Source organism: Chiloscyllium plagiosum, chromosome 5, assembly GCF_004010195.1.
Source record: "Chiloscyllium plagiosum isolate BGI_BamShark_2017 chromosome 5, ASM401019v2, whole genome shotgun sequence".
Lineage (NCBI taxonomy): Eukaryota > Metazoa > Chordata > Chondrichthyes > Orectolobiformes > Hemiscylliidae > Chiloscyllium > Chiloscyllium plagiosum.
The window spans coordinates 83,546,842-83,572,356 of NC_057714.1; the positions used below are offsets into that span (position 1 = coordinate 83,546,842).

At 40.7% G+C, this 25,515-nt stretch overlaps 1 protein-coding gene across 8 annotated transcripts in view; it reads right to left on the reverse strand.

The window, feature by feature from the left end:
- odad2 (outer dynein arm docking complex subunit 2) overlaps positions 1–25,515 on the reverse strand; it is a 380,688-nt gene that overhangs the window by 123,299 nt on the left and 231,874 nt on the right. For all 8 annotated transcript variants that reach the window (XM_043690495.1, XM_043690491.1, XM_043690492.1 and 5 more), the window contains one exon: positions 8,814–9,056. In XM_043690495.1, the coding sequence (XP_043546430.1) occupies positions 8,814–9,056 (243 nt within the window). The remainder of the gene's footprint in view (positions 1–8,813; positions 9,057–25,515) is intronic.

The following is a 25,515-nucleotide window of genomic DNA, read 5'->3' on the forward strand; positions in this document are numbered from 1 at the left end:
AATTACTTCATAAATATTTATCTGTAGTTACAGTCTAATTACTTCTAATACATCACAACTCTTTGTCCATGCATTCTGTCAACCTGGGTCGAGAAGCTTGGTATATTGTGGAGTTTTACAGATCTTTTACAATCTTTAACATTTTTTAAAATTCTGTGAATATTCCAAGATGGTAGCAGAATAGGATGCTTCAGCCAGAGCTTGTCTGTTTCTTTTATTTTACTCTTTATTTTCCTCTTTGGTTTTCTTTTCTTCCTTTTCTTTCTTCCTGACCTTGGACCTCACAGCCTCTAAACTCCTAGACTCCGAACCCCCAACCCTGGAACTCTCAGCCTCAGCTGAGAGGGGGAGGTGACGGCCCAGTAGTATTATTGCTGGACTGTTAATCCAGAGACCCAGGTAATGTTCTGGGGACCCGGGTTTGAATCCTGCCGCGGCAGATGGAGGATCTTGAATTCAATAAAAGAATTAAGAGTCCAGTGATGACTATGAATCCATTGTTGTTTGTCAAGAAAAAGCCCATCTGGTTCACTAATGCCTTTTAGGGAAGGAAACTGCCATCCTTACCTGGTCTGGCCTACATATGACTCCAGACCCACAGCAATGTGGTTAACTCTTAACTGCCCTCTGGGCAATTATGGATCGGCAATAAATGTTGGCCTAGATAGCAATGCCCATATCCCATGAATGAATAAAGAAAAAGACTGGCCCGGGATGGCAGTCTTCTGGCCCAGCACCGTGGTCTCTTGGCCTGACGTGGCAGTCTGCCAGACCAACATGGAGTCCTCTCAGCCAGTATGGAGTGGTGTCTTCTGGTCTGGAGTCAAGGCCCAATGCGAACTGGAGGCATTTTATAATTTATTCATAAAATCTGCAATGTTGGACTTTGTTACTTCTCTATTTTTCAAGAACTGTAATTGAAAAAGGTATACCTTGGGACCTTTTTATCTAAGATTGCGCCTAAGTGGCAACTTGTACACTTGTCAATGTACTTATTCGAGTATATATGACAATAAAGCTAATTCTAAAAATTCTAAATTCTATTCCAAAGAATAGCATGGTTACCCCAGTGAGTCGTGATAGAGATGCACACATCTCGCTTATTAGCCCTGAATGTAGCTTATGACTCTTAGCTCATTTTTCTCATGTTCACTCACTTTGCCTTTACTTGGAGGCAACCAGTCTGGGTCTATTTCTAACTGCTTTTGCAGTGCTCACTCACTGTCTTCAGCACTGATATAAAGGTCTGCCAGTTTCTGTGTGGTTCACATTCCTTTCTTAGTGCAGGTCCAGGCTTCTAGCTTCCATGGCTTGCTTTGCTTTTTTTTAGGTCTTCAGTAGTTCGCAACAGGCTGCCAGCTTCTCTGTGACATGCAATGCGTGCCCACAGTCATTAGTGCTCAGTTATAAGCTGCCAGTGTCTGTGTGGTCACATTGCTTTCCTCATGCACAGGGACTTCAATGTTTAATTACAGATTGCCAGCCTCTGTGGCTTGAATTTCCTTTCAGTGCAGCTGGAAAGGTAGGCAGCTTGTCACATGGGGAACACCGAAGAGTCGAGGGGATGGACATGTTGTATTGTCATGGCACCATGCCATATCAACTTCATACCTGTAGCGTATGCCAACAATTTATGTGGCAAACACACTGCATAAGCTTCAAGTAAATGTGAAAGTGTAAAAATCAAAGGAGAGTAGTCCTTAGTCATATAGTCATAGAGGTTTACAGCACAGAAAAGGGCCCTTCAGAACATCAAGTCTGCAACAGTCAAAAAAACCTTAACTATTCTAATCCCATTTTCCAGCACTTCACCCTTAGCCTTAGCATTGCAAGTGTACATCTAAACACTTCTTAAATGCTATGATGGTTTCTGCCTCTGCCACACTGGTGAGTTCCAGATTCCCACCATCCTCTGAGTGAAGTTTTTTCTCACATCCCTTCTAAATTTCCTGAGCCTCATCTTAAATCTATGCCCCAGGGTGAATGAGGGTTATTATCAATTAGGCTGTTGTGGACCAGACTAAACCCACTCAAAATATATTAAGAAGACAGCCTAAACTCTAACATCTTATTTTAAAGTTGTGAGGCATTATGTTCCAGCTGCAATTTGATTGGTCAAACTACTTAACTTTAAGTAAAATACATTTTACTTTTACACTACAGTTAAAATACAGATGAACTAAAATAAAAGAATTGGCTTAACTGTAACTCTATTGAAATGTTTAACAAAACATTTGTTTAACCAATACTAATGAAATGTTCCAATATACTAACATCCCATAAACACACCCTTGGTAAAGGCAAATTCAGTATAGTAGTCTCATGTGCAAGTCTAGCAGCAGGAAGAGAACCCCAGCTTTTAGCTGTAACACAGAGAGGATTAAGTTTCCACATCCAGCTTCAAGACCCCAGCATCTAAAGCTAAAACTAAAAATCCCAGTTCTGAGCTTGAGTCTACTCACTCAGGTTTATTCTATTGTTCCACACTTCTGTAACAAAAAATCCTAAGGCCTCACAAGCTGTTTACTTTATTGGTTTTGGGAAGACCGCTCATCATCTCTGTCTCAACCTTTCATCATAAAAAAAGGACAACATGCACCTCGTAAAACCACAGTAATGTCACAAGAGTCACTGCCAGATTCAATTACAGTACTTATCCAAATACAGCATTGGGAAAAATCTATGGTCAGTCAGGCACTTGGTCCTATGAGAGTTGGGGATCTCTATCCTTGCAGTCTCTCGCCTCTTGGTCGTTTGTTCTGTGTCAGACTACTCTCCTACGAACCTGACCTTGAGAATTTTTTAAAACAGTCAGGCACTTGGTCCTATGAGAGTTGGGGATCTCTATCCTTGCAGTCTGGAAATTCGATCATGGTCAGTCCTGCAGGTCAAATACAAGCAGTCCAGAGATTACAGGTAGGTCAGTCAGCGTTCTGTGAGGTATCAATCCAGGGGGTGGGCTGTGGTCAGTCAGAGCTATTCTGTCAACCTTTTCTGACGGGGGAGGGTATCATAGTTAGTCCTAGGGGTATGCTCAATAATAATTAGGAGGCAGAATCTAAGGATTCTGCAGAAAGTGGGCAATACAACTCTTACAATAGTCTTCATTGTACTGGGTTGTTGGAGAAAGGGTGACAGTTATGGGGAAGTTAAAGATAGTAAATGGAACATCAAAGGGAATAGAAGGGGATGGGGTGCTCTGGAAAGCAGTGCTCAAACAGATCGTGGTAACGCTATCCACCACATGGGGAGAGTGTAGGGCCAACACTGCATGGGAGTTTACGACGTCATGGTCCCTGGTGGTAAAATTGGGATGCAATGGTCTAGTGGTATTATCGCTGGACTATTAATTTAGAGACCCAGGTTCAAACCCTGCCATGGCAGATGGTGAAATCTGAATTCAATAATTATCTGAAATTACGAGTCAAATGATGACCATGAATCCATTGTTGATCGTTGGAAGAACCTATCTGGTTTACTAATGTCCTTTAGGGTAGGAAACTGCTATCCTTACCTGATCTGGCCTACATGTGACTCCAGACCTACAACAAAGTGGTTGACTCTTCACTGTCCTCTGGGCAATTAGGGATCAGCAATAAATGCCGGCCATGCCAGTGATGCCCTCATCCTGTGAATGACTTTAAAAAAAGGGACATTAACAGTTGTAGAGGAGCTGATCATAAAGAGAGGAGCAGTGCAGGAGGTTGACAGTTCATTGGTCCGACTGGAACAGCAACACAAAAGGCAGCATGAAGGGTGGGGGAAAAGTTTGTGCAGTATAGGTGAAGCCTGTACACACTGAAATGAAGTTGGAGCCTTGCCATGTTGAATTGAAAGTCAGCTGCAAAATTACAGCACAAAATGGCTATACCACACACAAAAATTGGTGGAGTAAATTACTGTTTCTTTTGATATGTGCAGAATACATTTTCTTAAATTGAAGGTTATATTAGGAGCAATGCAATAGTCATGTCTCTATTGATTCAGTAATGCACCCATCAGGCTTCAATTTGCACTTATTCAGAGGTCATTGTCCAAGAATGCATATTAAAAATTATGTCCTCAAGCAGTCACAACCATTACATAATACATATTAGCTGCCTCCTTGTCATGTTAGCTAAGCAAATTTAATCAGACAAAGGCACTCAAAAGTGGCACCTGAGCTTTTAATATCACAAACATATTCCATAGCTAGTACTGGTCAATGCTTCACGGATGCCATATTAAACTGTAGGTATGCAACATATGGTGTGTGATGTAAAAAGAAGCCTTCTCTTTTTGGAGGTGAGTACTATCATAGAGTCATATACCCTTTGGTCCAACTAGTCCATATCAACCGTGCTCAAACCATTTCCTTCTAAACCTTTCCAGTTCAAGTACTTATCCAAATGTCTTTTAAATGTTGTAATTGTACCCCATCCATCACTTCCTCTGGCAGTTCATTCCACATACCTCTTTGTGTAAAAATAGTTAACCCTCATGTCCTTTTGAAATCTTCCTCCCCTCACCTTAAAAATATTTCCACTCATTTTGAACTCCTTCAGCCTATGGAAAATACCCTTACTATTCACCTTATCTATGCTTCTTGATTTTATAAATCTCTATAATGTAACCCCTCAAACACTTATGCTCGAAACTCTTCATTCCTGGCAAGCCTTTTCTGAACCCTTTTTAACTTATTAATATATTTCCTATAGCAGGACCACCAGAAATGTACACAGTACTCCAGAAGAGGCCTCAGCAACATCTTGTACAACCTCAAAATGATGCCCCGACTCCTGCACTCAAAAGGTCTGAGCAATGCAGGCCAGCGTGCTAAATGCCTTCTTAACCACCCTGCCTAATTGTGATGCAGATTTCAATTAATTATGTGCCTGAACCCCTAGGTCTCTCTTTTCTACAACACCATCCTGGGCACTTGCATGAATAAGTAAGTCCTGCCACTGCTTGTTTTACCAAACTGCAATACCTCGCATTTATCTAAATTAAACTCCACCTTCCACTCCTCAGCCCATTAACCCAATTGATCAAGAGTCCTCTGTAATCCTAGATAACCTTCTTCATTGTCCACTATTCCATCAATTTTGGTGTCAACCACAAACATACTAAATTCACATTCAAATCATTTATATAAATGATGAACAAAAGTGGACCCAGTACTGATCCCTGTGGAACACCGCTGTTTATAGGACTCTAATACAAAAAAACCCTCCACCACCAGCCTCTGTCTCCCACCATTAAGCCAATTATGTATCCAATTGGCAAGCTCTCCCTGAATTCCATGTGATCTAACTTTACTAATTAGTCTACTATGTGGAACATTGTCAAAGACAATGTCCATGTAATGTCCATGTAATTATCGATGTCCATGTAATCATCTACCATTCTGCCCTCATCAATTTTTTTGGCGACTTTCTCAAAAAATCCAATCAAGTTTGTGAGACACAATTTCCCACACACAAAACCATGGTTACTTACTGGCAAAATCTACCTCCCACAATGTAGCACATTTGGTTGTGCAATGTACATTTGGATAAGGTGACCTACCTCAGGACTCATTTTTGAGGCTTAACAATGATCTCCTTGGGAAGCTTCCATGTCACTGTGTGAGGTCATGAGACTTCACTCTGATGGATTTGAGGGCTCAAGAGTTCCTTTAATAAAATAGTGTTCTCTTTCCGATATTCTTCACAAATTATGTGCTCATGCATCTCACACAATTGCACTGAAAACAGTCATTGTGGCCTTTGTAGAATTGCAAAGATAGCTAGTAAAAGACAGCAATTATTATTTTGTTCGCAGACCCAGAAAGAACAGCAAAGTCCAGTGGGAGAAGGAGCAAGCGAAGATCCACCACAAAGTGGAGGCGATTGATTAGACTTACATCTGTAGGCTTCACTTTCACTTTCTTCCACTCACACCCTGATTAAGGATACACTAGACCATCATTACTGACTTGTGTCATCCGCTGGAGAAGGGTATATTCTCAGCAGGATTGGGTGGCAATCCAAGTCACAGCTGACCTGAACCAGTGGCTTGTTTCAAGATGCAACAGATGACTTGTGTGGCATGTCCAAATCTTTGATCCATAATTGCAACTGATGCTATTTTCCTCAAAGCACAATATATCTGTCCTACCCATGACGAGGAGAATTAAGCAGCCATGTATCCTGGGAGGACACTAGAGAACTCATAACTTCTCCATTGTCCTTGGGCCATACAGGAATGGCTGTTGGGGGTCTAGGGTTATACCCTCCAAACAGAGCTCATGGCATCTTTAGTAACTTACCAGTAATTTAGCTCCTGACTCCCCAAAGCCTGACCAACATCTTCAAAGCTTAGGTCAGGAGTGTGGTGGACTACTTCCAAATTAGTGTAGCTCCAATAGCATTCAACAACAACCATCTAGGACAAAGCTGCCCACTTGATTGGCATCATGTCCACAAACATTCCCTCCATCAACAATTCTTAGTAATAGCAGTGTGTATCATCAACAAGATGTATTGCAGATATTCACCAAGGCTCATTAAGACAGCACTTTACAAACCTCCGACTAATACCAACTAGAAGAACAAGAGCAGCAGTCACATGACTATAACACCACCTGCAAGTTTGAAATATTTTGACATGAAAATATACTGCTTTTCTTTCAAAATCATGGAATTCCCTCCCTAACGGAATTGTGGGTCTACCTACACCAAATGGACTGCAACAATGGATGGACAATAAATTCTAAACCGATCAGCAGTGTCTCTATCCCATGATGCAGAGAGAGTGGGGATGAAATGAGTAAACTCCATGATGGAGGCCAATAATCGGGATATGGGTTTAAAAATGCAAAACTGCAAAATGCACACCCTAACCATCGATATTAATTAATTCCATGCATCACTGCCACATCAGTAAGTCTTCTGCAATTATAGCAACAGTTTGCATGGTGTGCCTGTGTCACACTCAAATATTTTGGGCAGAAATTTCCTAGACTTTGAGCGATGTGGACAAGAAATATGAGAACAGGTCGAAGGTAGAAAACAAACAATGGAAGTGGAGGGTTGCCTTTCAGACTGGAGGCCTATGTGCTGTGGAGCACCACAAGGATCACTGTTTTTTGTCATTTATATAAATGATTGGATGTGAACATAGGAGGTATAGTTAGTAAGTTTGCAGATAATACCAAAATTGAAGGTGTAATGCATAACAAAGAAGGTTACATCAGAGTACAACGGGGTCTTGATCAGATGGGCCGATGGGTTGAGGAGTGGCAGATAGAGTTTAATTTAGATAAATGTGAGGTGCTGCGTTTTGGAAAGGTAAATCAGAGCAGGGTTTACCAATGTCCTATATAGCCGCAACATGACCTCCCAACTCCTGTACTTAATATTCTGACCAATTAAAAAAAAGCATACCAAACGCCTTCTTCACTATCCTATCTACCCAACTCCACTTTCAAGGAGCTATGAACCTGCACTCCAAGGCCTCTTTGTTCAGCAACACTCCCTAGGACCTTACCATTAAGTGTATAAGTCCTGCTAAGATTTGCTTTCCCAAAATGCAGCACCTCGCATTTATCTGAATTAAACTCCATCTGCCACTTCTCAGCTCTGTATCCAAATGGCTAGTTCTTCCTGTATTCCATGAGATCTAACCTTGCTAATCAGTCTCCCATGGGGAACCTTGTCAAACGCCTTACTGAAGTCCATATAGATCACACCTACTGCTCTGCCCTCATCAATCTTCTTTGTTACTTCTTCAAAAAACTCAGTCATTTTTGTGAAACATGATTTCCCATGCACAAAGCCAAATAAAAATAAAAATCACCTGTTATCAACTCTATAACATCAGGTGACTCCATTTCTGTTGCAACTCATTTGCTGTCGAAACACCCCTCCATGCCCTTGTTATTTGTAGACTTGACAACTTCAATGCACTCTCCGATAGTACCCATATCTTCCCACTTACAGAAAACTGAGTTTATCCAAACCTCTGCTGCCATCTTGTAATTCACAGTGCCTGCTGGCCACACATCACCTCCGTGCTCTCTTGCATGTTGATTCACAGTCTAGTAACACCTTAACTTTAAAATTCTTCTTAGTTTCTGATACCTTCATGCTTTACCTGACCCCAAGACAATAAACATCTTCAGCCCTGCAGCTCACCGAGTTCTCTGTAGTCCGCCAATTCTGGCCCTTGCACGTTTCTGATATTAATCACTGTACTACTGGCAATCACACCTATGGCTGTGCAGGCTAAAAGCTTGAGAATTCTTTCCCTAAACCTCTCTGCATTTTGACCTCTCTTCTTATTTAATTAACATATTTTAAAAACCTATCTCTGATCAATTATTTGGTTACGTCTCCAGCATGTTGGCATCAAATCTTGTTTAATAAATGTCCTGTGAAGTGCCTTGGGAAGTTCCACTATGTTAGAAATGCTATATAAAAGCAAGTTTTTGTTACTAATTACTGTCAACACTGCATTTTATTTCTGTCTTTCCCGTTTATCAGCTGGCCATGCTGTTAATCTACATGGTTCCTGGCAAGAAACTGGGAAATAAAAATAATTGAGGACCTGCCATTACATGTGGCAACATCTCTACTTTCCTGAGATTTCCAGGTTTCTCACATCATTTTGCTCTCCTGCTGTCTTCCTATAAATATCTGAACCATAATGACAGAGAATGGCAAATAGAAAAATAAAGAACAAAAATAGAGAAGTGGGGTCAAAAGCAGAGATGCGCACATTGAAATTGTTTCCATATTTTTCCATAACAACACAGAAACTTAATGCATATCAAAAATAGAGAAGGTACATACGACATATTTTCAGGATCAACAGCACATTCTCCCACTGCTTTGGTGACATTTACAAGAAGAGCATTATTAGTTCCAGTTAAAAGATTGACCAATGGACCGATTCCACTCGATCTCCGGATAGCACCCCGAATCACTGGATCTCGTGCCAGTTGCCCCAATGCTCCTACAACATTAATAAGGACTTCCTCAGGTTGACCGATGAGTAGACTAATCAGAGTTTCTGCAACTTTCAAATGTTTGAACCTTAAAGAAAAAATAAATTAAAAATTACACATTAGAATATTTTAAAAACCTACAAATATACAGCAATGTTATCTGAAGTACCTACAGTTACATACTTATAATCTATTTCCACAATTGCTAATGGTAGTTATGGGTGTTGCCATTTCTAAAATAACTCAGAGGCATGTTCTCATGCGTAACTATTACTATGACCATATGCAGAATGATTACTAATTTAAATTCTCATTTCAATCTACTTGCAATCAAAATGTTTAATCATTGAAATAATCATTGCTGTTCAAGAAATGACAGTATAAAATGCTCAGAAACTGACATAAAAGATATTAAGGAAAAGTATTTATTATTAAGTGGACACTTTTACAGTCAGAGTGATCCTGAGACAAGAAAAATATGTTGATGTATTAAACCTTTGTTTGATCCCTCCATTCCTTTATATGTAGTTCTGTCTATTTGGTAACTTGTTTTCTAAGCTAATGTTTCAATTACCAATCTAGATCTTGAGATCAGCCATGGTTGTATCAAATGGCTGAGCAGGTTCAAGAGTCTGAATTTGGTACTCCTGCTCCTACTTATATTATACTTTGTTAATTTGATAATGTTTTACCAATAGCTTTCCCAAGGTGACAGTGATGTTTTACAATAAAAATCTCCAGATCAGAATAAATCTGTTTCAGTTTTTATCCAAGAAAAGGTAAACTTTAAAATTAATTTTTTTTTCACTTTTATTGGACAAATAGACGATATAAACAATCATTCTTTCAACAACTATTCCCCACTTTGTATCTGTGTTTTATTTCTCATAGCTGAGATGCCCTACTCTTTCACTTTTTCCTTAAAAACTGCTCCAGTAATTTCTGGAGAACATCTCATGATCTCCTACCATACTATAGAAATTGAAAATAGGAGCAAGAAAAGCCCATATAGCCCATTGAGCCCACTCTGTTATTCAACATGATCATGACTGATTCTGAATATTCCCATGCTCTCCCCATACTCCTTGACCCCTTTAGCCTCTGGAAATCTATTTCTATTTCCATTACTTTGGTAGAAACTCCAGAAATTGAGTGACTACTGAAATGATATGCCCTCATTACATAAAATTTACCCACAGGATTGGAGAAAAGTTTGGGTCTACAAATGTGGCTTGTGAGTTGTTATGACACTACTTCTTGAATTCTAACACTGTAACAGCCTGCTTCCCATCAGGATTCTGAAAAAAGATAAATTGTAGTATTTTCGATCCCCATCCATCCCAAACAATCAAATTAGATCACATAGGAACACAGGAACATGATTAAGTAAGAGAAGGCCCACGGTCGACAGAAGTGCTAGGTGACTTGGTTATGTGGGTAAACAGGAGAGGAAGCTTTCAGAAATGAGAACTTAAGAAATGGAACAAGGAGGAGACCATATGTTTCCCCAAGCCTGATTGTCATTCAGTACAATCATAGCTGATCTTCAACTTCAACTCTACTTCTTTTTTCATATTATTTGATTCTCTGAGAGACCAAACTCTGTCCACTTCAGCTGTTAATATATCATAATGAGTTACAGAATTCCAAAATCATATCTTTCTTTGAGTGAAGAAACATTTCCTCAGCTTAGTCCTAACTGATGATCCCTTTATTCTGAGACATTGCTTCCATGTTCTATATCCCAGGAACCTACCTTTGTTGTATTGCCTTCAATATAAGTGTACACTTTCTTAAATGTGGAGATCAAAATTAAAACCAAGTATTTCTGATGTAGTCATGTGAAAGAGAGAAAGAGAGAGCGAAAATGTGCATGTGAGTGTGTGCGTGTCAGTGTGAGTTCATGTGAGAGAGTGTGTTTGTGTTTGTGCAAGCTTGGTAAAGTGTGTGTGTGAGTGTGATGGGGGGCATAAGCCTGGGAGAAAGTGTGTGTGTGTGTGGGTGGGGGGGGGGGTGTATGAGAGAGTGTGTGTGAAAGAGAGACAGTCTGCGTGCCTATGTGTATCTATGTGTGTTTATGTATGTGAGAGAGAGATAGAGTGTATAATGTAGTGGGGTCACCTGTGGAGTGACATGAATCCAAGATCCCAGTTGAGGTCATCCTCATAGGTACTGAACCTAGCTATCAGCCTCTGCTCGGCCACTTTGCGTTGTTGCCTATCCTGCCATGGAGGATGGTCTTCCGAATATCTGAGGCCGAATGCTCCTTACTGCTGAAGTATTCCCTGACTGGGAGGGAACACCCCTGTCAGGTGATTGTTGCGCGGTGTCCATTCATCTATTGTCATAGCGACTGCTTAGTCTCATCAATGTGCCATGCATTGGTCTTCCTTGCCTGCAGCATTTGAGATAGACAACATTGGCCGAGTCACACATGTACCTGCCACGTCCCCATAGTGGGTGGTGTGCCCATGTGTAATAATGGTATCTCTGTGGACACTCTGACATGTCTTGCAGTGGTTTCCATGACAGGGTTCTACAGTGTTATGGTCAGTGTTGTCCTAAAAGCTGGGCAGTTTGCAGGCAGTCAATCCATGTAATATTTTGTAAATTCCACTTTGTAAATAGAACTAGTCTGATTTAAGATTGGGGTACAGACTGACTGTAACCTCACACCTTTAAATGCATTGTCTGAGCTGAGATGTCACCTTTTTAATAAAACTTTAAGTTATCTCGAGAATGTGAGTTAAAGTGATAGATAAGGTGAATAACTAGGTCTTTTCCCTACAGTAGGAGAGGTCAAAACTAGAGGGCATAATTTTAAGGTGAGGAGAAAGACATAAAAGGGACCTGTGGGGCAATGTTTTCACAAAGAGGTAGTTTGTATATGGAATGAATTGCCAGAGGAAGTGGTAGATACAGGTATAGTTGCAAAATTTAAGAGACATTTGGAAAAGCATATGAATATGAAAGGTTTAGAGAGATATGGACCAAATGTAGACAAATCATAGAAATGTAGAATCCCGACAGAGTGGAAAATGGCCATTTGACCCAGATGTTATAGACTAAGCCAGGCCACTCAAAACATTCTTAAGCAGGCAGCTCAGACCATAATTTTGCAATTTTGCAATTTGTTTCAGTAAGTGTATAGGGATAATTACCCAGATTAAGTTAATTAGGTTGACTACTAGAGTTGAAAACAGACAAAACATTATTCACAAAATTAAACAATGGAACACAAAGAACAGAATAAAGAACCCCTATTGAACTCAATCTATCCAGCTAGACTTAATTATGCTGTTCCGAGTATACACAACAGTTCCAATAAGCAAACTCCCTTTAAAAACCAGTATAAATGGAATACATGCTTACAGGTTGAAGCTGAAGGGCATAAAGAGAGAGAAAGAGACTTTCCACACAGCTCCCTATTGAACTTCCAACCTGCTCAAGACTGAACTAAAACTGCTCAGCTCAGCTAGAGAGCTGGCCATTCCCCTCTCTTTATGCACGTCACTTTTAAAACACAACCACTTTGGCTGAAAGTCTCATCTGTTTACATAAAAACAAAAGGCCTCTCAAAATCCTTTTCATCTGTACCAAACCAGACTGATTGGAGTCTGGCCCGGTTTATTACCCCTTTGAAAAAAAAATCAAGGAAAGAGTATCCTTGAGCCAAGGAACAGCTTTTAGGAAAAAAAAGGACTAGCTTTGTGACACATCGAGTCCACATCAACTCTCCATAGAGCATCCCTCCCAGTCCCAAACCCCTTTCCTATCCCTGTAACCCTACTTTTACTATGGCTAACCCACCTTGCCTGCACATCCCTGGACATTATGGGCAATTTAGCATGGCCAATCCATCTAACCTGCACATCTTTGGACTAGTTTAGTTGAGGAAACCTGATTGGTAAGGACGAGTTGGATTGAAGGGTTTCTTTCCTTGCTGTATAACTCTATGACTGACTGGATTTTAGTCTTCTATTATTATCTGATTTGTTTTGTTCTGATGTGAATTACTTTAATTTCCATACTCCATTTGGCTCCTAGATTATCCTGGATTTCTAGTTCGTGATTTGTGTCTTCTACTGTGAAGACAGCCACAAAATATTTGTCAATGACTCCATCATTACCTCATTCCATATGATAATTTTTCCTGCCTCTGTTTCTATGGGATCAGTGTTTACATCAATTACTCTGTTACTTAACTCTCAGATTCAGTTTTATCCATTTTTATCAATTTCTTTCAGATTCAGTACTATTCTTTCAAACATAACACATCTTTATTTGTATTTATTTCTACTGTTACAACCACAAATGATGATACCACTGGACAAGTCACAACCCAAAATGAAATTTGCCTTGATAGATGGTATGATTAAAAAAAAGATAGTTATTTGGTCGTCAGTCACGGGAACATATGCATACAAAAGCATGCAGATTTTTTTAACAACGCAGCAGAAATTGATTATACAAAAATAGCTATCCACGTGTACAACACAGAGATCTTAAAACCAAGTTTCAACTTGTTTCCTGACATTACCTAATACAAAGTGTCAAATCTTGAAAAATTATCTCTCTGTATCAAATCTTTAAATTTTACTGATACTCCTTAGGTTCTGTAATCTGAACTATTGATTTTCTTACATGAATACTCACAAAACTGAGAGCACAGACTTCCTCAGAGTCATTGAGTCATAGATTTGCACATCATGGAAACAGATCTTTCATTACAATTCGTCCATTTTAACCAGCTATCCTTAATTAATCCAGTCCCATTTGGCAACATTTAGCCCATATCCCTCTAAATCCTTCCCATTCAAGTATCCTTCCAAGTTGTAATTGTACCAGTATCCACTACTTTCTCTGGTAGCTCACCCTCTGTGTGAAAAAGTTGTCCCTTTTAAATTTTTTCTCTTTCACCTTAAACCTATGCCCACTAGTTTTGAACTCTTACCTCAGGGAAAAGACCTTGTCTATTCACCCTATTCAGACCTCTCATGATTTTATAAACCTCTATAAGGTCACTCCTCAGCCTCCAGTGGTCAAGGGAAAATAGCTCCAGCCCACTCTGCCTCTCCCCATAGCTCAAAACCTCCAATCTGACAACATCCTTGTAAATCTTTTCTAAACCCTTTCAAGTTTCACAACATCTTTCCAATAGCAGAGAGACCAGAACTAAACATAGTATTCCAAAGGTGAACTAACCAATGCCCTATACTGCCACAACACGACATCCCACCTCCAATACCCAACCCACTGTCCAATAAAGGCATACATAACAAATGCCTTCTTCACTACCTTGCCTACCTGCGACTTCACTTGCAAGGAACTATGAATCTGCACACCCAGGTTGCTTTGTTCAGCCTACTCCCCAGGATCCTACCATTAAGTCCATCCCTGATTTGCCAGACCAAAATGCAACTCACATTTATCAAATTAAACTCCATCTGCCACTCCTCAACCCAATGCCTGATCTGATTGTCCTGTTGTACTCTGAGATAACTTTCATTGCCTTCCACTACATCACCAATTTTGGTGTCATCTGCAAAATTATTAACCATACCTCTTGTATCCACATCCAAATCATTTATATAAATGACAAAAAAAAATGGACCCAGCACCAATCTCTGCGACAATGGTCACAGGCCTTCAGTCTGAAAAGCATCCCTCACCACCACCCTCTGTCTCTTACCTTCAAGCCAATTTTGTATTCAAATAGATAGCTCTCCCTTGATTCTATGTGATCTAACTTTGCTAAGTCTACCATGTGGAACCTTGTGGAATGCCTTGCTGAAGTCCAAATAGACAACATTCATCGTTCTGCCTTCATCAATCTTCTTTGACACTTGTTCATAAATCTCAATCAAGTTAGTGAGACACAATTTCCTACACACAAAGCCATGCCCCCAGTCCATGGGCACAGGCAGCATCTCCAAACTACTATCATAGCATATGCTCACTCAACTTCCAACGAAGTGCAAATTTCTACCCAAACACTCCTGGTCTGGAAGCTGCAAAATCCAAACTTTCCTACTGGGATAACAAATTCACTTAATTGCTCTGAAATTCACTTTTCTAGGAAAGAAACTATCTTATTGATGGAATTTTAGAGAGTTCTGAGCAATGTGGGAGATGGCATCATTTGTGGCAGAATCATATACAAAGGTTGCCGATGTCAATCTAATGACAGTAGCATCTCACCCCATCTTTTCTGCTTTTCACAGGTTTCTCATTGCCAATTAAAGGGAATTGTCAGCTCACTGAATGCTCTGTTGTTGGCCCAACTCACCTCATTAATGTTCAACAGCCTATCTTATCAAACTCACGAAACAGGCTCGACATAGAGAAAATTTGACATGGAAAAGAGTGGGTACTTGGTAAATTTAGTTTACTGCTTTCTCTGAAGGACCTCTACGTACCAGACACCAAATTCTCAGGTGTGATCATTGGGCACTGGCCACACACACCCACATCTACAGTCATTAGAATCTGACATGCATCAGCCTCTAAGAACCCTCATAGTGCTTCTCTGATCCACTTACAGGACACTTCTGCGCAGACATTTTTCTCAGGGTCTTGCACCCAGTTCATGGACTGGCTGCATCTCCAGGTTGTTCGCTGCTGTCATAATTATTGCTCATTTTGAACCCACCTGGATGCTCACAGCGTCCCTGCCTTGCATTGTCTGTAGCTCTTTGCCCTCTCAGCCAGAGCTATCATGCTAGATTTTTGTTCTGTCTTGCCTTAAATGCAGACACAACCTCAAGATGTTTGTCAACGTTATCAGCCTTTGCTCAGGGGTTCCTGACAGAAAGTGAGAACTGCAGATGCTGGAGATTAGAGTTAAAAAGTGTGGCACTGGAAAAGCACAGCAGGTCAGGCAGCATCTGAGGAGAAGGAGAATCGACGTTTCAGGCATAAGCCCTTTATCAGGAATGTAGGGGGAACGAAGATGGACAGGTAGGACAGTTCAAGAGGGCGGTGCTGAGTTCGACGGTTGGATCTGGGATGAGGTGGGGACGGGACATAAGGAAACTGGTGAAATTGACACATAGCATCAACATTGATTTCACCAATTCCTACCTATCCAGTCCATCCTCCCCTCAGACTTATCACCATCTTGCCCCCACCTATATCTACCTATCGCTTTCCCTGCTACTTTCCCCCCACCCACACCCCATCCTCCTATTTATCTCTCAGCTCCCTTTCCCCTCCCCCCACTCCACGCCATTCCTGATGAAAGGCTTATGGCTGAAACACCGACTCTCCTGCTCCTCAGATGCTGCCTGATCTGCTATGCTTTTCCAGCACCACACTTTCCGACTCCGGGGTTCCTGGTGTAGTATATCAAAGTTAGCCTCTGATATCAGTCCGGAGGTTTGAAACCAGTCAGTGAGCCATTTAGGGTAGTCAAAGTCAGGAAGGGTGAGGAGCTAAATATAAACAGCCTGTCTTGAGTCTTTCTGCTCCATTGAGGATTGTATACCTCCTGGAATGAGAGAGGTAGATATTAGGGAGATGAAAGTGGGTACACTAGGTGTCACTTTTGGTGCAGATGGACAAGTGTCCAGAGTGGGTGGTTAGGCAATGCTGAGGACATGTAGGGTTAGTGATGTCGAGGTTGGGATGGGTGACAGTGAGTATGGAAAATGCTAAGCATTAGTAAGAATGGCAGAGTATGAATGTTGGGAAATGCATAGAATAGTAGAGATAGAGTGAGTGTGAGGTATTAGAAAGAATGTGGTGAAACTTACACTGGTGGAATGGAAAACATCATTAAACTTCTTCCGACAGTGCACTGCATTCCTTCAGATAGCTCAAACTACTTTATTCTGGGTGGCAACTTGGGCCAGACTAGCATGATCTGGTTTCGTGGTATCCACCCTGAGCAGTAGGACCTCCAGGTCTCTGCCCACAAAGTGGGGCTCTGATTTCCCCTGTTTTCCATGTCTGGCCAAATGTAAGAAACCATGCTGGGCAACTCTGGACTGACAGTGCTTATCCAGTGTACAACAGGCTTTTAAAGATGGCACAGATGCAAGGGATGGAGTTTTAGGATATCCGCTGAATAGTATATTGTTCTGGGAATGGTGAATGATATGGCAGCACTGGAATTGATATGATCGATGCCATAGCAGTGTGGTAGATAGTTAATGAGGTGAGTTTGATAAGATATAGTGAAAATACTTCCAAAAACCTCAATGCAACTCAGACATAGCCAAAAACTATAAACATCTTATTCCATTAACACTCCAGAAGGTTCCGCCTCTCTGTCACATACTCAATTAGGTCAATGTTCCTGAAGGATTGTCTGACCTAGTTTGCTTTTAAAAATATATCTTTCACAAAAGTAAACAACACTATTTTGAAATCCAAACTTTAAACATTCCAATTCACACACTTTTCATCACGCTATTCTTAATCTGTTTATTAAATTATAGATGGACTTTTGTTGCTGAGTTTTGTTTTTCAAAGGAATATCTTTTTCTTGACCATTCTGAAATATTTCTACAGGTGTTTCTCACTGTTTACTGGCATGCATTTTCGTCTACTTATATAAAGAAACTTAGCAGGCTCACCCTCATTACTATGTCATTGACTTGGTTTAAGTTTAGAGTTTTGTTTGTGATTGATGTATGTTGCTTTGAAATTTAGTATACAATTTAATTGCATAATGATCACTATTTTGGAGACGGTCTTTTCACAGGATTATAGAATTCCTACAGTTGGAAACAGGTCATTTGGACCAACAAATCCACACAGACCCATTCCCCTACCCTATTACTCTACATTTCCCCTGACTAATACACCTAATCTACACATCCCTAAACACTATGGGCAATTTAGAGTGGCAAATGCACTTAACCTGCACATCTTTGGTCTGTGGAGAGAAACTGGATTACTCGGAGGAAACCCAATAGACACAGGGAGAATGTGCAAACTTTGCATAGACAGTCACCCTCGGCTGGAATCGAACCCAGGTCTCTGGTGCTGTGAGGCAGCAGTGTTAACCACTGATCCGCTGTGGTATGAGGTTATTAATTAATCCTGCCATATTGTGCAATAATTCACAATAATAATGATACACAATAATAATGCTTCTATTTCTTATTATTTCATAGGATTTAGACATCTCTCACTAGATAGGCAGTTATTGCCCACCTTAACTTGTCCTTGAGAAGGTGGTGGTTAGCTGCCTTTTTGATCCATTACAGTCCATTTAATATAGAAAGGGAGTTCTAGGATTTTGATACAGTGTCAAAAGGATCATTGAGATTTTCCAAGTCACGATAGTGAGTGGCTGGGAAAGGAACTGGCAGATGATGGTGTTCCTTTTATCTTCTGCCCTTGTCTTTCTGGTTTGTCGTGGTCATGGTTTGGACTTTACTAAAAACTCATGCTAATGCTTCCATGAATTGAAAACCCATTTCCCAAAAACCTTTTGAACCAGGAATTTAGACCTAGCAAGATTTATCACTGCATCATACCAAATATGCCTCATTGACTACCCACCTTGTTCCTATGGCACCCCTGATGTTTGATTTCATCTCCATCTTACCATGCAGAATTCTCATAATGTTTCATCACTCAGCAGATATACACTGTAAGAGTAAAATTCCTGTGCACACGCAAAGGCTGCTGTGCATCGGTATTCAAAAGCTGCCCAGTTTAGTCAAAGGCATTTTTTAGAGGGTGTCTGGGTAGGGGAAAATGGCACCACAATTTTCTGACAGGGACATGGGGGTCCTGATTGAAGGGGAGTTGCAAAGGACAGGAGTGCTTTTCCTGGGTGACTAGCAGAGTAGGCAGTGCCACCAGACCAGCTAGCCTGTTCCAACATCACTGCCTGAATCACTGCTATCTCAACACCGTAGAAGAACAGTCAGCAGTGCCAGAAAGCCAAAGGATCTCTCCACTCTGCCAGAGTAAGTATGAAATATACAGAAGAAAATGTACTGAGACCATTTGGTGGCATGAGTGACAATTATTTAGTACATTTCTATAAATTCCACTGTTTTGACCTTACATCTGGTTGTCTGTTTCTCTATGTTGCCCCAAATTTATGTATGTCTTCATAATGCATAACTTCATGTCCATTCAGGATGTATCACGGATTGACTTCTGTGTTGAGAGTCTGCTGCAGCTTGTGGAAGTATGCAGAACAAGGCGTACACATGGCAATGCGTCCTGGTGATATCACTGCCTCTTGTCCTAAAACAGGGGTTCTTTCCTTGGCTTAAGTGATTATATGTGTTGTGATTGACTTGGACAGTGATGGGGCAAAGCATTAGAATGAGAGACCTCACAGGTCTGACTCCAATATAGTGCATGAGCCAGTATATACCCTCACATTAGTGCGCAGATTGAGTCACTTATGCTACCCACTCAGAGTGTGGTCATAGCCATTTTCTTTCTCATTGCACACTTTCAATTTTCACAATAGAAGGTGACAGTGAGTGCTCCTCAGCCACTGTTTGCAGCTCTGATTTCTATGTGATAATGAACCCCAAAACATCCCTTTCAAATAGCCCTCCATCTAAACCCCATAGGCTTTGCACCTCCCCAGGTCCTGATGCAATCTGTCTGCAGATTTTTCTTGTACCTGCTCAACTTCCCACCCAGCCCCTGGCAATCCCCATTGAAGGAATGGTGTATCTGAACATGGACAAACTCCACTTCCTGCAAGATCTCCTGAGCATCCACACTTGAGTCTATTCTGAGATTGCAGTACTGTTGCCCCCTTCACGAATGTCATCCCCCTTTCCCCACAGCCTGAAGCAATCTGACTTTAAAGTAGTTCACAAATCTCCTTCTATCAGCAGCAACCCCTTTATCCCAATCCACTTTCCCCGAAGTTTCTGTGTACAGATCCAATAAACTGAGTGTGGCAACACTGAAGCGGAAAGTTCCAGATGAGAATGTCCTGATCCCAACCTCTGCCTGCAAATCTTCCAGAAAACATATTAGACCAACCCCTCAGACTGGAGAAAGTGAGGACTGCAGATGCTGGAGATCAGAGCTGAAAATGTGTTGCTGGAAAAGCGCAGCAGGTCAGGCAGCATCCAAGGAACAGGAGAATCGACGTTTCGGGCATAAGCCCTTCTTCAGGAATTTTCAACCCCTCAGACTGTCAGCAACAAAGTAGAGAACTAGGCATGACTCACTCTCTGAACTACAGAGGCATACAGTCCAGGCCGAGAATAGCCCAAATTGATGTCTGACCATTGCCAGTCCACCTGAATTGTCTTAGGAAGGGAATCATGCAAGAATTGGAGTTTATCCATGTTCCAAGTTATCCTGGTGTTTTGGGAAGCAGCCCTTGACTTACTGTACCAGTATCCCATCAATGACAGGTACCTTCATGGACTTCAGTGAGGACTACTCCACTAAGACATGGGTTCAAATCCCACCATAGTAGATTTAAATTTAATTTTATAAAATTTAAATTCAATTTTATAAAATCTGGCATTTTAAAAAAAGCTAGTCCAGCGACAAACATTATTGATTGCCCAAAAAACACATCTGGTTCACTAATATCCATTAGGGAAGGAAATCTGCTGTCCTTACCTGGTCTGGCCTAAACGGGAGTCCAGATCCATCATAATGTAGTTGACTTTTAACTGACCTCTAAATAGCCTAGCCAGCTAGTTCAAGAGCAATAAGGGATGGGCAAGAAATGCTATTCTATATCCCTTGAACAAATAAAAATAATACAAACCCTTTCACTTTCCTAACATAAAGTTTCATGCAACATGGTGCAACGGTCAGTTTGCTTATACTTGAAATAATTGTCCTTATTCACATAGGTACCACATACTGTGTACCTGTTAGTAAGAGTCAAAGGCTGAGCTTCTCTTATTATTGCATGCAAGATCTTCATACTTTTCTTGTTTACAAAATCAAGCTCCTATCCCAGATCACTGATCAATTTCTCTGTCTCATGTCTGTAACATATGATAAACTGAATATGTCTATATCAGGCTGTTGCCTGATTTGTTTGTGGGACAGTTCTCTCAATTCTTGCACAAGTTCCCACATGTTAGTAAGGAGGATTCAGCAGTGTTGACAAAGTTTGGTGAGTTTGTCGTTTCTGGTCTCTTAGTTGAAGCTAGATGGTTCATCGATTTAATTCCTGTTTGGGACAATTGAGTGGCCAGACTAGGTAAGGGCAGCAGAGTTTTTATGCCATTTGACAATAGTTTCATGGTCTAGATACAGAGAATAGATTTTCATTAAAAATCTATCTGAGGAGCTGTGAACGATTCATACCATTATGTAATGATCAGTGGCCATCACCACTTATGACCTTATGATGGAAGGAAGGATATTGATGAAGGAACTGAAAATTTGGTTAAGCTTAGGACACTACACTGAGAAAGTTAGGGGGGAATTGACTGGATAGCTAGCTAGTAATAAAGAGTAACATCAACAGTGCAGGTTTAATTCCCATCTGGCTGACATTACCATGAAGTTCCTGCCTTCTCAATCTTGCACTTTGCCTGAGGTGTAGTAGCCGCAGTTAAACTCCTACCAGCCATCCCTCTAATGAGGGAGCAGCCAATGGCCTGCTAGGGCTATGATGACCTTACCTTAAATTTGAACTAAATTAAGGGGTTCTTGGGGTGCAGTGGTAGTGTCCATAGCTCTGCACCAGAAGGACCAAGTTCAAGTCCCATCTGCTCCAGAAGTGTGCAATAAATCTTAGAACAGTGTGAATAGGAAAATATCTACACTGAGGAACGTTTGCAGTCATATTCTGCTACTGTGATGACTAACCTCCAATAACCATATCTATTGTCCTTTGTCACAGGTGTAAATCCAACGAATGGAGAACTACCCTTGATTCTCAATTATTTCAGTTTGACTACAATACCTTGATGCCGTATTTGGCAAACTTCTGTGCTGATTTCAATGGCAATCACTCACACCTCACCTCAAGATTTCAGCTATTTTGTCCAGGGTGGAAATGAAGTCAGGAGCTGAATGGACCTAGTGGAACCTAAAAGGTGTCAGTGAGTAGCTTATGGCTGAGCAAGTGATTCTTGACTGCACTCTCAATGACTCCTTCCATCATTTTGCTGATGATCACATTCTTAAGTAGTTGCCACAAGACAGAGATGGACTTTCTCATAGCAAAGGTCAAATGCGAATGATAAGATTGACCATGCCAATGGTGGCATTCTAGAAAGCTGTGCAGAATCGATGAATCTGGGATGATGAAGTTTCAGATTATGTAGATACCTCATGATTGAGCATAGTTTCTCCAAGATTGTTTTGTCAAGAAGGGGAAAAATATGGTGAATGTGGTACACCTCATTTATTATTTTAATAATAGGCCATTCAATTGGCAATGGTAACAGTTTCCTCCCCATGCTGCTTTGTCCTCAAACATTATGCTTTATTTCTTCTCTGTTATCCAATATCCCTTTAAGGCTATCTTTGATTCATATCGACATGAAGCTCAGATATGCACACAGCAGACATGTTAACAGCAGTTGCTTTTGAGGACAGACTCATAGAATGCCGAGTGTGGAAGCAGGCCATTCGGAACATTGATTGTTCATCAACCCTTCGAACAGCAGCCCACCCAGACCCATCCTATCTTTATAACCTTACATTTCCCGTGGGCAATCCACCTAACATAGATCAGAGTGGTGCTGGAAAAGAACAGCAGGTCAAGCAGCATCCGAGGAGCAGGAAAATCAACATTTCGGACAAAAGCCCTTAATCAGGAAATGAGGCAGGAAGCCTCCAGGGTGGATCTCTCCACCCTGGAGGCTTCCTGTCTATAGTCCTGTTGAAGGGCTTTTGCCCAAAACGTCGATTTTCCTGCTCATTGGATGCTGCCTGACCTGCTGTGCTTTTCCAGCACCACTCTGATCTAAACTCTGGTTTCCAGCATCTGCAGTCCTCACTTTTGCCTAATGCACCTAACTTGCACATCCTTTGACTGTGGGAAGAAACCAGAGCATCCAGAGGAAATCCATACAGACACACAGTTTCCCGAGGGTGGAATTGAATCTGGGTCTCTGATGCTGTGAGGCAGCAATGCTAACCACTGAGCCACCATGCTGCCTACAAAATCATAGTTACAAATTTGGTAAATTCCTTGGAATGTTTTGCTACAGAGATGCATGTTATTAGGAATTAGGGTAAGATAGAATTGGGCACAGGAATGACCCAAATGGCAAATTTGTGTTTAATTTGTTGGATGTGGGGTTGCTTTGTGCTAAGGTGTTTGAGACAACGGTTAAGTAAACCACATTGTTGAGGGGTTGGAGTCACACTAGTGACTGGCTTTTACAACAATGGTTTCATGGTCATCTTTAGGCTGTTATCAAGTTTAAATCCTATTATCTGCCATTCAAATTTCACCCGCTGTGTTGGGATTGAACGCAAGGATTTGATCATTACCTGGGTGTCTTGATTACTAGATCAGCAACAATCCACTATGCTATTGCCTTCTACTTGCATTGCATTTCCTACATTAATTCCAGGGGCTTCTGGACAGAGAATTCTGAATATCTCTAACCTAAATGAATAAGTTTCTCCTTATCTTGGTCCTAAATTATTGACATCTTAATGTGAACTGATGAGTCCTTGTTCTAAACTCTCTAGCCAGGGCAACAAGCATTTCACCCTGTCAAGCTCTTAGTTAAGTCACCTTTTAACCTTCTAAATTAAAGGACCATTGTACTGAATCACTCCTCATAAGACAGTCTTCTCATCCTTGGAATCAACCTAGTGAACATTTGTTGTACTTCCTCTCAGACAAGTATATCATTTCTTTAGTAAAAGTTCAAAATTATGCACAGTACTCAGGTACGTGGTTTCATGGTCACCAAAGCCCTTTATATTTAGCAAATCATCCTTATTCTTACACTCCAATTCCCTTACAAGAGTCATATATTTAGATATTATGACTCAGGAGGCCATTCAGTCCATGGAGTCCATGACACCTCTTTAACAGCAATCCTATCTGTTCTATTCACCCATTCTAATGCTTCTTTCTCTCAAGTATCCACCCAATTTCCTTTGAAATCAGTAATCGTCTCTCTGTCCACCATCCTTGTAGGCAGTACATTCTTAGTATTAGCACTCATTGTATGAAAATGTTCTTCCTCGCATCCTCTATGTATTTCTTTCCAAAACCCTTAAATGTGTAACCACAGGTTCTTGCACCATCATTTAATGGGGATAGCTTTACTTTGTCTTCCTTACCCAGGCCTGCCATAATCTTGTCCACGTTTAACAAATTCCCTCAATTTAATTTGACCAAAGGGAACTACCTTTCTCAACCTGCTAAAATCCTACAACCCTGGGAACATACTTGAATTCACTCAAGGAGCCTCTTATCCTTTTTAAATGTGGTAACCAGATCAATGCAATATTTCGGTTTGGCGAACCAGAGAAATAATAAAGTTCAGAAAATCTTACTGGGCTTGAACACAATGCCTCTATTTATGGATCCCAAGATCCAATTTGGTTTGCTAGCTACTCTCTTAATAGTAGCTGCCTATCCACACATATGAACTCCCAAGCTCCCTTTGCTCCTGCATACTCTGTAGAACTTTGTCAAAGAGTATATATTGCCTCTTCTTTCTGCCAAAATGCATCACCTCACACTTCCCTTTATTAAATTCCATATGTCACTTGTCTGCCCATTCTGGCAGCTATAGCTATACTATAAAGGTTAACATATTTTGCATGCCTAATTGTTTGCTATGCTTGCACGTTAACTTTCTGCAATTCATTACATGGACATGTCAATCTCTTTAAATAGCAATATTTAGCAATTCAAAAAAAATATTTTAAAGTAAGTCTACTTTTCTATTCTTACTACACAATCTCTTCTGACTTAAGGTCACACTATCCTACATTATACTACGTTTTTCACTTTCTTGATCAAACTCTTAACCAGTTGGTATCATTTTGCAGTTTCTATGCATCCTCCTCACAGCTTATTTTCAATCATAGACTTCCATTGTTAATAAACTTGCCTCCCTCCCCGCCAATGCCTGGTGGATCCTTATCATCCCATGCCAACTCACAGCCCTTTCATGTATATTCACTCAGTATATACTCTGTAGAGAACCTATGAACTTTTTCATAACAATAGCACATGCACAATGGCTTAAACAACCCATGCATAATTTTTTTTAAAGAAAATTACTACAACCATACAAAAGTACCCATGAATCAGACCTTAAAGTATCAATAACAAAACATTACACCATTTTGTCTTGTAAAAATAAATATTGTGCTATTTATCAAAGAGATCGCAGAAGGAAATCACTTATGATAACACCACAAAGCTGTCAATGAAGCAATGTTTTTACTTCTTTCCAGCTGTGTCAATAAAGTTAATCCTTTTATGGGAGTCTAGGTTCTCAGCCTGTGGCTTGGTTAATAGACAGAAAATCGTAGAATCCCTACAGTGTGGCCCAACAAATCCATACCGACTCTCTGAAAAGTATTCCATCCAGAACCAATCCCCCACTCTAATATTCTACATTTCTCCCCGATTAAAGCACCTAACCTACACA